This window comes from Rutidosis leptorrhynchoides, chromosome 9, assembly GCF_046630445.1.
Source record: "Rutidosis leptorrhynchoides isolate AG116_Rl617_1_P2 chromosome 9, CSIRO_AGI_Rlap_v1, whole genome shotgun sequence".
NCBI lineage: Eukaryota > Viridiplantae > Streptophyta > Magnoliopsida > Asterales > Asteraceae > Rutidosis > Rutidosis leptorrhynchoides.
In genome coordinates this window covers 230914089-230929457 of record NC_092341.1, presented here as the reverse complement: position 1 = coordinate 230929457, position 15369 = coordinate 230914089, and the positions used below count along the sequence as shown (strand labels likewise).

General features: G+C 34.5%; 1 protein-coding gene across 1 annotated transcript; it reads right to left on the bottom strand.

Annotated features, from left to right (window-relative positions):
- Positions 1–1211: 1211 nt before the first annotated feature.
- Positions 1212–3472, bottom strand: LOC139868572 (uncharacterized). Its single transcript, XM_071856907.1, has 2 exons — positions 3026–3472; positions 1212–1331 (listed from the first exon to the last, which is right to left on the bottom strand). The coding sequence occupies exons 1-2, from the start codon at positions 3470–3472 to the stop codon at positions 1212–1214; spliced, it is 567 nt and encodes a 188-aa protein (XP_071713008.1).
- Positions 3473–15369: the final 11897 nt, after the last annotated feature.

The following is a 15369-nucleotide window of genomic DNA, read 5'->3' as shown; positions in this document are numbered from 1 at the left end:
GATGGGAACTCGAAAGGGATGATGTTATTGAATGGCACAAAGTCATAACATATTGGGGGTGATGGACGGTCGTTGGGTGGTATCCATCACTTTCATTAATTTCTTATGTTTCTCGTGCAAGTGGAAGATTGAAAGTATTTCGTATGCCCGAGAGACATATTAAATTAATGTGGCTAATGTATTTTGATCCAACTTGGGTCATGCCCAATAACAAGCTTACCGACACCTTATTCGTATTAGATCTTAACGATTGGATCGTGGATTAAAATACGCGACACTTGGATTTTAGAAAAATGGTTTTCTAAAATAATATAACTTGATATGGATATAAATTATGGAATAATTTATATAATATGGATTTAATTATTTATAGGTTAAATAATTAATTTTGTTATGTTACATTTTATAAAATTGGTTTTATAAAATAAAAATGTACATAACAAATAATGGAAGTTTATAAAATGTAGTTTATATAAAATCTAATTTTATAAAACTAATTTTATAAAATAAGTTAGTGGCCTTGGGAGTGAAAGATTGGCTTCTCCAAGACTCACTTTATTGGCGATTACTTCCCATATCCACATGATATGTATCTAGTCCATTTGTGTGGTTACTTACACATGCAAACATATCAAGATTTGAAATCTCTCTCTCCCTTTTTCTTCTTTCTTGGCCGAAACTTTTGAGAGAGTGAGGAGAGTTCTTGAGTTTTTTTTAGCTCATTTCAAGTGTCTTAAATCCTAACTAAAACATTGGTGGTGTTGGTCACAAATGCTTGGGGTATTTCTCCTTGAGGTTTCATCATTTTGAAGCTCCATTCTTCATCATCTTCATCATCTTCATCATCATCTTTTCGAATTAACCCTCAACAAGCTTGAGGAGGTATATTCTCTAAACCCACTTTTAGTTTGTAAGTATATTCCATAACTTGATCCTTCTTGGGATTTAACTTTAAATGGTTAAACAAAACAAGTTCTAACATGATATATATATATATATATATATATATATATATATATATATATATATATATATATATATATATATATATATATATATATATATATATATATATGCTTCTGCTTTGTTTGATTCTTAAAATGGGTTTTAGTATTATGAACTTGTTAAATCCCAACAATGGGAATGGTAGAAATTAAATTTCCATGGGTATTTAAACCTGCCTGAAAATTAATTTAGGCTCTAGGCTGCAGTCAAGACGCCACAATATCGACGCTTGTTGTTACCTCAAAAAGTAGAGCCAAAAAACCTTGTAAACATAACTCGAGAGGCATGCCAGGTAGAAGTTGTTGCTCAAGCAAAGAGCCAACTACCTTTAACAAACCAAAAACCACTCATGCACCTTTACGGTAGACATCCCCGAAGCCACACAACTAAAAGAAAATCGACGAAGCTCAAAAGCAAAGAAGGTCGTCCTCCGTCCTAATGACCCCAAGATGCACCGAACGATGCGAGACGCACTCACACACACACCCCACCCCCACCCACCCTCCTACACCCACAAGTAACCACCCACAAACACACACACACACCCACCCACCTACCTACACACACACACACAAGAACACAAACACACCCTAAACACACACCACGACAACATTCCCAAAAGACCCACACGCAAATAAAAACATACACATGTATACATATTGTACCTATATACATCCGTACATAAGCATATCTACATACATATATGAAGCTTATACGTACATACATACATATATCCATACATACATGCAACTATACATACATACCTACATAAGCATACAGACTTACGTACGTACATATTACCTATGTACTTAGATTCATACATCCATACCTACATACAAATGTACCTACATAAGCAAACATACATGCAAGAGCATACCTCCATAACATACATCCATAAACAAACGTTCATACATACATACAAACAAACGTTCATACATTCATACAAACAAACAAACATACATGCATACCTAAAACTTACTCGTCTACAAAAGATACTAATAGTACATAAAATGGGTAGTGAAGATAAAAGTAATAATACTAATAATAGTAGCTATTTAAAGTTACTAGAAGAAATAATAGTATTAATATTAATAAAACTAATAATAATAATTTTAATAATTAATATTGATACTACTACTAATATAATAATTATAGTAAATAATAGTGATAATAGTAAGACGTAATAATAAAAATAATAGTAATAGTAATGATAATATAATAATAATAATAGTACTAGTAATAAACAATAAAAATAATGGCAATGAAACTAGTAATAATAATACAATTACAAATTACTAATAACAGTAATATAGTAATAATACAAATAATAATCATAATAATCCTAATTATAGTAATAATAGCACTAATAATAATAATAATAATAATAATAATAATAATAATAATAATAATATTATTATTATTATTATTATTATTATTATTATTATTATTATTATAGTAATAATAATAATAATAATAATAATAATAATAACACTAATAATGATACTAATAAAAAAAATAGGAAGCAACCCTACTCGACAATTCTTATTCTAGCCCTCCACGCATTCCTATCTGAAGTCATGTCCTCGGTCAACAAAGGCTCCCTCATGTCGAGCTTTAGTCTATCCATCCACCTACGAGTAGGTCTACCCCTTCTCCTAACGCCGTCAACCGTGAGTGCCTCGACTCTCCTAACCGGGACACTATGTGGTCGCCTCATCACGTGCCCATACCATTGAAGCCGTTCTTCTCTTAGCTTGTAAATGATGCTTCTGACTCCAAGGTTTTCCCTAAACACATCATTTGGAATCATATCTAACATGGTTTTACCACACGTCCACATAAGCATTCTCATAGCTGCCACTTCCATCCTTTTCTCATGGGCTTTCGTCATTGGCCAACATTCTGATCCGTACAACATGGCAGGTCTAATTGCCACCTTGAAAAATTTTCCTTTCAATTTGAACGGTATCTTCTTGTTGCACAAGACCCCTTTCGCTGCTCTCCACTTCAGCCAACCTACCTTAATACGATGGGTCGCGTCCTCGTCTATCCTCCCCGATTTGTGTAGGACCGAGCATAGATATCTGAATGACTCTTGAGGATGCAAGATCTGGTCCCCGATGCTGATACTCTCTCTAACATTTTGTTCATCCTCAGTCCTGATGAAGTCACACCTAAGATATTCCGTCTTTTGTCTACTAATCCGTAGACCATTTTGTTCTAAGGCCTCTCTCCATTGTTCTAGTCTACTATTTAGCTCATTCTTGTATTCCAATACAAGCACAATATCATCGGCAAAAATCAAACACCAAGGGATGCTCTCTTTTATCCCTCGAGACAGCTCGTCGATGATCAAGGCGAAAAGAAAAGGGCTAAGAGCAGATCCCTGGTGCAGGCCTACTTCTATCCGGAAAAACTCCGTGTTTCCGACTGGTGTCCTAACGCAAGACTTTGCCCCTTCGTACATATCAGTAATTGCTCTAATATATCTGCTTAGGATACCTTTAGCATTCAGGGTCTTCCAAATCAGCTTCCGCGGGACACAATCATATGCTTTTTTAAGTCTAAGAAGGCCATCTGTAGGCTCTTTTGCTTTTCCCTATACTTCTCCATAAAGCTCCTTATGATATGCATTACCTCCATCAAATAGCGTCCTAGCATGAAACCAAATTGGTTCTCCGAGAATATATCCGTAACGTATAATCCGATTACATATAAAATCCCTGAAAGAACCAACATTCTTCCTTTTATCTTTCTATTATCTTCAATCGATCCAATTATATTGTTCCTGCAATACCAAAACCCCCAATCATTATTATTATAAAATATAAAAATAAAAATGAATAATTTCACCAATCTCCGACTACCTCTCTTAGGACGATCTTGTACTTCCAATACTTCACTGCACCGATCGGCTGACTTCTCGTTAGTGCCAAAGTCTTTTTAATATTGGCTTATAAATCTAAACAATTGATTCTGCACAAGCACATGACTGCACGCACATCAGCAATCTTTGTTTAAAATTTTCGATACTGCGAATTCGGAAGATGAATATGACATGGATCTTTTGCGAGTATGCAAAGAAGAATTAGATCGAGATAATGGTGAAATTTCTGATTAAAGAATTTTGCGGGTATGAGGATACATTCATAAAGATCGTGAAGGTGCTGGTATACGATTATTCGTAGACTACTTTGTGGAAAACCCAAGATATCTCTCTTATAGACTTAAGCGACGCTTTAGAATGCGTAGCAGATTGTTTTTGCGTATCCTCCAAGATATATCTGATTACTCTATTGAACCTATACCTAATCCTTTTGATTTTTTTTTAAAATGGATGCCGTTGGACGTAAAGGTTTCAATAAATTATAAAAAAGTACATCCGTTATGTGTCAATTGTCTTATGGTTGGCAGCGGATATGTTTGATGACTTACAAATTGTAACGACCCGGATTTTTCTGATCATTCTATACATATGAGATTAATATTTACATAAATTAAATATTACCAACATGATAAGTAATCCAAATTGTTGAGTCTTGTGTTTTTGAAAAGAGTTTTACATAACGTTTGATCGTCCAATTTGACCGATGATATCACGAACTATATAACATACGATAATTATATGATTGTGTACATATACGTATTTATACATATTTAACATGACCTAAGGATGGTTTAACATATCATTGAGTACTAATAACTATGAGTTATAAGTATACTTTGAGACTACTAACTAAAGTTTTCAAAACGGTAACTATACGTAACGTTCTTTGATATATATATAACTATAACCTATAATGCTTATACAAGTATCGTATAAATACGTATTTAATTAATTTTAAAGGGCTTAAATACATAAAACAATATAAGTATATTCACAAAAGATAGTTATATTTGAATTCTCGTTCCGTTTTCTCAAGATTTTCACACGTATACCTAGGGTATATGTAACCGTATTGTACACAGCTTCTAGATGTATTTACTATTGGCATTGATAATGCTAAAAACGAACATATATTTCATAGCATTATTCCTCAAGAAAGACAAGCTTTTAGTTGCAATTGTTCTATTTACAAGTGATATTCGTTTAAATAATAGACGCAAACGACCAAAAAGCTCAAAAGTACAGAATACAATCAATAAGGTTCCAATTATTGATAAGAAACGTCTCAAAATTACAAGAGTACAAGATTCAAAACGTAAAGTACAAGATATTAAATTATTCGCAAGGACGTTCGAAAATCCGGAACCGGGACCAGAGTCAACTCTCAACGCTCGGCGCAACGGACTAAAAATTTCAAGTCAACTATGCACATGAATATAATATAATATATAATTAATTCTTAAAATTAATATATATATATTATATTATATTTAAAAACCGTCGGCATAAAAAAACAAAGACTTTTGAGTCTCCCCAGCTGGCCATGCGATCGCATGGCCTGGAAGGCATAAATCCATGCGATCGCATGGTGCACAGTTCCAGCCCACATGCCTATAAAAATCGAGCTTTGGTGCACCACAAAAACACATCTTTTTCTTCTTCTCATTCAACGTACAATATTTATATTTATATTATAATTTTAATTTTAATTTATAATAATAAGGGTGTGTTAGTGAATGTTGTAAGGGTGTAAGTCGAAATTCTGTCCGTGTAACGCTACGCTATTTTTAATCATTGTAAGTTATGTTCAACCTTTTAATTTAATGTCTCGTAGCTAAGTTATTATTATGCTTATTTAATCTGAAGTATTCATGATGTTGGGCTAAAAATATTAAAATTGGGTAATTGGGCTTTGTACCATAATTGGGGTTTGGACAAAAGAACGACACTTGTGGAAATTAGACTATGGGCTATTAATGGGCTTTATATTTGTTTAACTAAATGATAGTTTGTTAATTTTAATATAAAGATTTACAATTGAACGTCCCTATAAATAACCATATACACTCAATCGGACACGATGGGCGGGGTATTCATATGTACGAATAATCGTTCATTTAACCGGACACGGGAATGGATTAATAGCCACTAGAATTATTAAAACAGGGGTGAAATTATGTACAAGGACACTTGGCATAATTGATAACAAAGTATTAAAACCTTGGGTTACATTCAGTCGACATCCTGGTGTAATTATTAAACAAAGTATTAAAATCTTGTTACAGTTTAAGTCCCCAATTAGTTGGAATATTTAACTTCGGGTATAAGGATAATTTGACGAGGACACTCGCACTTTATATTTATGACTGATGGACTATTATGGACAAAAACCAGACGAACATATTAAATAATCCAGGACAAAGGACAATTAACCCATGGGCATAAAACTAAAATCAACACGTCAAACATCATAATTACGGAAGTTTAAATAAGCATAATTCTTTTATTTCATATTTAATTTCCTTTATTTTATATTTAATTGCACTTCTAATTATAGCACTTTTATTTATTGTTATTGTATTTAATTGCACTTTTAATTATTGTACTTTTTAATTATCGCAAGTTTATTTTATCGCACTTTTATTTATCGTAATTTCATTATCGTTATTTACTTTAAGCTTTAAATTAAGTCTTTTATTTATTTAATATTTTATATTTTGTTTTAACTGCGACTAAAGTTTTAAAATCGACAAACCAGTCATTAAACGGTAAAAACCCCCCTTTATAATAATAATATTACTTATATATATATATTTATTTTTATAAAATAAAACTAATATAGCGTTAAGCTTTGATTAAAAGATTTTCCCTGTGGAACGAACCGGACTTACTAAAAACTACACTACTGTACGATTAGGTACACTGCCTATAAGTGTTGTAGCAAGGTTTAAGTATATCCATTCAATAAATAAATAAATATCTTGAGTAAAATTGTATCGTATTTAATAGTATTTCCTTATAAAATATAAGCTATTTTATATACACCTCGCATAACATCAGGTATATACACCTTTAATCATTCATTCTTAGCAGCCATCTTAGAGTCAAAAATATGTGGAACCATTATTTATCAACTTGTATGACTAATGAGCTAAAAAACAAACTTAAGGATTTTTTTTTCTATATAACAAGTAAATTCGTTTTTATGATTTCACCCCATTTTTTCATTCCATTTTCTCATACTTACACTCCAAATTCTCTCTCAAAATACTCCTAACATCATACTTGATCATCTCCAAGCATTTTCACCATCTTTTAGCTTCATAATCAAGGTAAAACTATGTTTAAACTTTGATTCAATTCATGTAAGTTATTTATCTTAAATCAAGATATAAACTTACTTACAACCTTTGTTTCTTTTCATGATTTCACTTCTTAATCTTCCAAGTTATCAAGAACAAGTTCATATCTTGTTTATTCAGTAACTTTCTTCATCATACTTGAGGTATAACCTTGCTTCATCATCTTGTTCAATTCATATATGACTATCTTACTACGAATATATATAACAACAAGAACATAGTTTGAATGATTTCAAACTTATTCGCAAACTAAATAGATCCTTCTAACTTGACTTTTAAAACACTTCAAGACCTGTAATATATCATAATGATATGCTAACTTAACAAGATACAACTTGATTTTACAAAGAACACCTTAAAACTGAATCTACGTCGTCGGAGTGCAACCGGGGGCTGTTTTGGGTTGGATAAATAAAAACCATCTTAAACTTTGTATTGGAAGTTTATATTCTGGAAAAATGATATTTCTTATGAATATGTTAATATATAAAAATCTCATGGTGTAACTCAAAGTGTAAGTATTTTTGTAAAAATGATCATCTAGATGTTGTTTTTACAACGGAAATGATCACTTTCATAAGATTCACCAAAGTTTGACCTATAACCTGTGATTTCGAATGCAAACTAAGGTATTTACAGTTCATATTCATAAATAATGACTCGATCCAAGGAAGTAGCAAGTTGAACCAACAAAAACGGAGTTATATTGAAGAAACTACGGCTAAAACAAAATTGGGTATCCGAAGCTAGTTTAGCTACGAAATTAATTGGAGTAAAACTAAACTAATCATATCTTTGCTAATTAATATGATATTTTATATATATTTACTCATGATTTAATTCTACATATTTCAGAACCACCCGTAAACAACACGAGAAGATTAATCATAAGACCTCATGATTGTACGCAACACGTCATTTGACAACACGGTACTTTATGTACGCAACACGTCATTTGACAACATGGTACCATGGGTCAAGATTAATTTCGATCAATACGAATACGATGGGTTCTTTATTTATTTTATTGAACAACTAATTATGGACCACTAATATCGGACTGCTAACTACGGACAATTAGATATTAAAAGTATTATAAGTATACATGTAACGATTATTTGAAAAGAAAACATGTTGATATATTAGATATGGTTAGGTTCGTGATATCTATCGGAGACCAAGTCGTATATCTTCAAGACAAAAGTGAGTATATAGTCCCACTTTTAAACTCTAAATATTTCGGGATGAGAATACATGCATTTTATGATTTACGTTATGGACACAAGTGATAAAAAATATATATATTCTACGTTGAGTTGTACCACTGGAATACTTCCCTGTGACTTGGTAACTACTATTTACATGACGTATTGTAAACGCGAATCCTGTTGATAGATCTATCGGGCCTGACAACCCCAACCGGACTGGACGACCAGTATTCAACGGTTGCACAGTACTTCGTTTCGGTAACTATACTTGGTACGGTGTAGTGAGATTTCATAATAAAGGGAATATGCGACGTTGATTAAATGTTAAGTATGGTTATCAAGTGCTCAACCACTTAGAATATTTTTATTAAAACGTTTATGTATATGAAATCTTGTGGTCTATATTTATAACGCTGCTAGCATTAAACCTATATCTCACCAACTTTATGTTGACGTTTTAAGCATGTTTATTCTCAGGTGATAATTAAAACCTTCCGCTGCATTATGCCGAATTTAAGCAAGATTTGGAGTATGCATATTTGTGTCAAAAATAAAACTGCATACCGGAAGATTTGTAATGTGAAATATGTTGGAAATCGTATTGTTATTATCAAATGTAAAGTTTGTAAAACTAAGATTATCACTAAACGATAATCATTATTATGCTGTTTGAACCTTCGATTATAATAAAGGTTATGGTTTGTATTATAAAAATGTATGCGGATTTTGAAAAATGTCACATATAGAGGTCAATACCTCGTAATGACACCAATGAGTACGTGACATTTATATTCGATATGAACGGGACGCTTCAGGTGGTATCAGAGCGTTGGTCTTAGAGAACCAGAAAATTTGCATTAGTGTGTCTTATCGAGTTTGTTAGGATGCATTAGTGAGTCTGGACTTTGACCGTGTTTGATTTCGAAAACTATTGCTTATCCTTGTTGGTTAAAAATTAATATGTAAATATTATGTGGTACTAACGTGCTAGTTGTTATGTGATAGATGTCAGGCTTAGAACTTGTTATCACATTCAGCGACTCCAAACCAGAATCCTCAGATAGTGTTCCAGTCATTAACCTATCCGATGATGAAAACGACACCTTTGGGGAAGACTCACAATTTTCGGATGAATCAATTGAAGAGGAACCGGAAAGTGATCCTGAGGAGGAAGAAATACAGGAAATTACGAAAGACAAGTTCGAACGAGGAAAGAAACGAAAGGCTACTGAATTGGAAAATCCAAATCCCGAGTTTAGTGAGGATGTTGTGGCACCAACTCCACCAGACACTTCCACCCCTATTCCCGCTATTCCTATTAGTTCTATACTGACATCCAGTTCTTCGGTCCCTCATCCAAAACGCAAGGAGACAGCCAGGATAACCTTTAAGCAATTTCTTTGAACACAAACGTTTTGGGTTAAATGATGCGCTGTTGTTTTAAACCATGGGATCATATAACGTTTTGTATAATATTACTAGTGTGGTTTGCTTAATGTTTGATGTAAGATAAGCATATGTAAAATAGTGAAGTGTGAAATGCAATAATTTTCCATGGTTGAGTATTATTTGGGTGGTAGTAATTGATTTTCGTACTAAGCTATTAAGTATGAACTTTAACGGGTAGGTACTACCCTAGATATAATTATAAAACGCTAATAAGAAGAAAAGGCTTTTATAATAATAACTGGTTCATATTATTAATAAGCTACGATGTACTGTAAATACACACTACATCTATAATATTCCATGTGAATAATTATTTTTTTCATTCTTATTGAAGATTATGGCGCAATTGAACCGAATGACGGAACAAGAAATTGAGGAACTCATCAATCAGCGAGTGAACGATAGAATGTTATGGGTCGAGGCTGTAAGAGGTGCTGCAGTTAACCCAAATCTTCATGTGGGATGCACCTACAAAACTTTTCAAGGTTGCAAGCCCTCATCATTCAGTGGAACAGAAGGACTGGTCGGTTTAACTCGGTGGATCGAAAAGATTGAGTCTGTGTTTAAAATCAGTGGTTGTATTGAGAAGGACATGACCAAGTATGCATCGTGCACCTTACAAGATAGTGCACTCATGTGGTGGAAAAACTATGTGAAGGCCGTAGGAGGAGATGTAGCTTATGATACTCCATGGGAAGAATTTAAAACAATGCTAATCAACGAGTATTGTCCAAGGAACGAGGTTAGGAAGTTGGAAGCTGAACTATGAAACCTGAAAGTTGTTGGTACTGAACTCACCAACTACAATCAGCGATTCATGGAATTAGCTTTGCTATGTCCCGAATTGGTACCAACCGAAGAACGGAAGATAGAACTGTACAAAGATGGTTTGCCTAAAAATGTCAAGGCAAATGTTACAGCATCGAAACCCAAGACTATTCATGAAGCCATCACTATGGCAAAGGAGTTGATGGACCAGATTATTCTGGATAAGAACACCGATGTCAAGACATCGGAAAACAAAAGAAAGTGGGAAGGTAATCAACAATCCAACAAGAAACAAGAAACCACGCAAGGTGCGGGTAGTGGTTCAAGTTCAGGTTACAAAGGACGAAATCCTTTATGTAACAGATGCCACAAACATCACTCTGGTTATTGTAATGTGGTGTGCAACAATTATAATCAAAGGGGTCATCTTACCGAAGATTGTAGGGTTCCCGTTACAATTACAAATGACACCAAGACTCCTACCACCAATGCAAATAGAACTGCCTTGGCCACTGTTACTTGTTATGGGTGTGGGAAACAGGGTCATTATAAGAGCCAGTGCCCGAATCCAGAGAAGAATAACGGACCTGCACGTGGAAGAGCATTTATTATTAATGCTAGAGAGGCGCGTGAAGACCCGGAGCTTGTTACGGGTACGTTTACCATTAATAACTTATCAGCATCTATTATATTTGATACTGGTGCCGATAGAAGTTATATGTGTAGAGACTTTTACACTAAATTGAATTGTTCATCATTACCTCTAGATGCTAAGTACATGATTGAGTTAGCTAATGGTAAACTAATTAAAGCCGATAAAATTTGCCGTGATTGTAAAATAAATTTAGTCGGAGAAACGTTTAAAATTGATTTTATACCCGTAGAATTAGGAAGTTTTGATGTAATAGTCGGCATGGACTGGATGTCCAAAATAGGAGCTGAAGTTGTGTGTGCCAAGAAGGTAATTTGCATTCCTCGTAAGGATAAAACGCCGGTAATGATTTATGGAGAGAAGGGTAACTCAAAGCTAAAACTCATTAGCTGTTTGAAAGCCCAAAAGTGCTTGAAGAAAGGGTGCTATGCAATCTTAGCACATGTTAATAAAGTTGAAATAAAGGAAAAAGAGAAGAGCATCAACGACGTGCCTGTGGCAAGAGATTTTCCTGAAGTCTTTCCGGAAGAGTTGCCAGGATTACCTCCATTCAGATCTGTAGAATTTCAAATAGATCTAGTACCAGGAGCTGCACCAGTGGCCCGTGCTCCATACAAACTTGCACCATCTGAGATGAAAGAGTTACAAAGCTAGTTACAAGAATTACTGGACCGTGGTTTCATTCGACCAAGCACTTCACCGTGGGGAGCTCCGATTTTATTCGTCAAGAAGAAAGATGGATCCTTCCGAATGTGTATAGATTACCGTGAATTAAATAAGTTAACTATCAAGAATCAGTATCCACTACCAAGAATTGATGACTTATTTGATCAACTGCAAGGATCATGTGTTTATTCGAAAATCGACCTAAGATCGGGCTATCATCAACTACGCGTCAAAGAAGAAGATATTCCGAAAACTGCTTTTCGGACACGCTACGGTCATTACGAATTTTTGGTCGTGCCGTTTGGATTGACGAATGCGCCAGCTGTATTCATGGACCTCATGAATCGAGTTTGTAGTCCGTATTTAGATAAGTTTGTTATCGTTTTCATTGACGCTATTCTCATCTATTCCAAAAATGAGCAAGAGCATGAGCAGCATTTAAGGTTGGTATTAGAATTGTTAAGAAAAGAACAGTTATATGCCAAATTTTCTAAATGTGCTTTTTGGTTGAAAGAAGTGTAATTTCTTGGCCACGTTGTTAGTAGCAAAGGAATTCAGGTTGATCCAGCTAAAATTGAGGCCATTGAAAAATGGGAGACTCCTAAGACACCAACGCAGATACGTCAATTTTTGGGCCTAGCCGGTTATTATAGAAAGTTTATTTAAGATTTTTCCCGAATAGCTAAACCATTGACAGCGTTAACACAAAAAGGGAAGAAGTACGAATGGACCTCTGAGCAGGAGAGTGCATTTCAATTACTGAAGAAGAAGTTGACTACGGCGCCTATTTTATCGTTACTTGAAGGGAATGATGATTTTGAGATATATTGTGACGCTTCGCGACAAGGTTTTGGTTGCATCCTTATGCAATGAAAGAAAGTTATTGCGTACGCATCCCGACAATTAAAGATTCACGAGCGAAATTATACGACACATGATCTAGAACTGGGAGCAGTCGTGTTTGCATTGAAGATATGGAGACACTACTTATATGGGTTTAAATGCACTGTGTTTACAGATCATAAAAGCCTTCAACATATTTTCGATCAAAAACAGCTGGACATGAGGCAACGTAGATGGGTCGAGCTGATAAACGACTATGATTGTGAGATTCGTTATCATCCCGGGAAAGCAAATGTAGTGGCCGACGCTCTAAGCAGAAAGGAACGAGAGCCAATTCGAGTACGAGTAATGAACATAAAAATTCGAATGAATCTCAACTCACAAATCAAAGAGGCTCAACGAGAAGCTCTTACTAAAGAAAACATAGGAAATGAAATAATGAAGAAGTATGAGAAGCAACTCGTTATACGGGAAGATGGAATTCGATATTTTGCAAAACGTATTTGGGTACCAAAGTTGGGTGGATTAAGGAAGTTGATATTGAACGAGGCACATAAGACAAGATACTCGATACATCCTGGAGTTAGAAAGATGTATCAAGATCTTAAGACGCATTATTGGTGGCCTAATTTAAAGACAGATGTTGCAACATATGTCGGGGAATGTTTAACTTGTTCCAAAGTCAAAGCAGAACACCAGAAGCCGTCAGGGTTACTTCAACAACCAGAAATCCCAGAATGGAAGTGGGACGGTATTACAATGGATTTTATCATAAAGTTACCCAAGACTGCATGGGGTTATGACACCATTTGGGTAATAGTTGATCATCTCACCAAATCTGCACATTTCTTGCCTATAAAAGAAACGGATAGAATGGAGAAACTATTACAATTATACATAAAGGAAATTGTTTCAAGGCATGGAATACCTATTTCTATTATATTCGATCGTGATAGTAGATTTACATCAAAGTTCTGGCAATCACTACAGGAGGCCCTGGAACTCGTTTGGATATGAGCACCGCATATCATCCGCAAACTGACGGGCAGAGTGAAAGAACAATTCAGACTCTTGAAGACATGCTCAGGGCATGTGTGATCGATTTTGGAAACGGATGGGATAAATATCTACCATTAGCAAAATTCTCGTATAATAATAGTTATCATGCGAGCATTAAAGCTGCACCATTCGAAGCACTATATGGAAGGAAGTGTAGATCCCCTATCTGTTGGAATGAAGTAGGAGATCGACTATTAACTGGTCCCGAGATCATACACGAAACTACTGAGAAGATAGTACAAATCAAGGAGAGATTGAAAACAGCCCGTAGTCGCCAAAAGAGCTACGCCGATGTCCGAAGGAAACCATTAGAGTTTTAGATCGGTGACATGCTTATGCTAAAGGTGTCACCTTGGAAAGGTGTAATACGTTTCGGCAAAACGGGTAAACTGAACCCAAGGTATGTAGGCCCGTTCAAGATCATCGCACGCATTGGACCGGTAGCTTATCGACTCGAGTTACCCCAACAACTCGCCGGAGTACATAATACGTTTCACGTTTCAAACCTTAAGAAGTATCTTGCAAAGGAAGACCTCACCATTCCTCTTAAAGAAATCCAAGTCGACGAGAAACTACAATTCATAGAAGAACCAGTCGAAATCATGGACCGTGAAGTTAAACAACTCAAGCAGAGCAACATACCAATCGTTAAGGTTCGTTGGAATGCACGAAGGGGTCCCGAGTTTACTTGGGAAAGAGAGGATCAGATGAAACAAAAGTACCCACATTTGTTTCCCGAGAACGCAAAATAGGTACAACTTTAAAATTTCGGGACGAAATTTATTTAACGAGTAGGTACTGTAACGACCCGGATTTTTCTGATCGTTCTATACATATGAGATTAATATTTACATAAATTAAACATTACCAACATGATAAGCAATCCAAATTGTTGAGTCTTGTGTTTTTGAAAAGAGTTTTACACAACGTTTGACCGTCCAATTTGACCGATGATATCACGAACTATATAACATACGATAATTATATGATTGTGTACATATACGTATTTATACATATTTAACATGACCTAAGGATGGTTTAACATATCATTGAGTACTAATAACTATGAGTTATAAGTATACTTTGAGACAACTAACTAAAGTTTTAAAAACGGTAACTATACGTAACGTTCTTTGATATATATAACTATAACCTATAATGCTTATACAAGTATCATATAAATTCGTATTTAATTACTTTTAAAGGGCTTAAATACATAAAACAATATAAGTATATTCACAAAAGATAGTTATATTTGAATTCTCGTTCCGTTTCCTCAAGATTTTCACACGTATACCTAGGGTATATGTAACCATATTGTACGCAGCTTCTAGATGTATTTACTATTGGTATATACACCTTTAATCATTCATTCTTAGCAGCCATCTTAGAGTCAAAAACATGGGGAACCATTATTTATCAACTTGTATGACTAATGAGCTAAAAAACAAACTTAAGGATTTTTTTTTT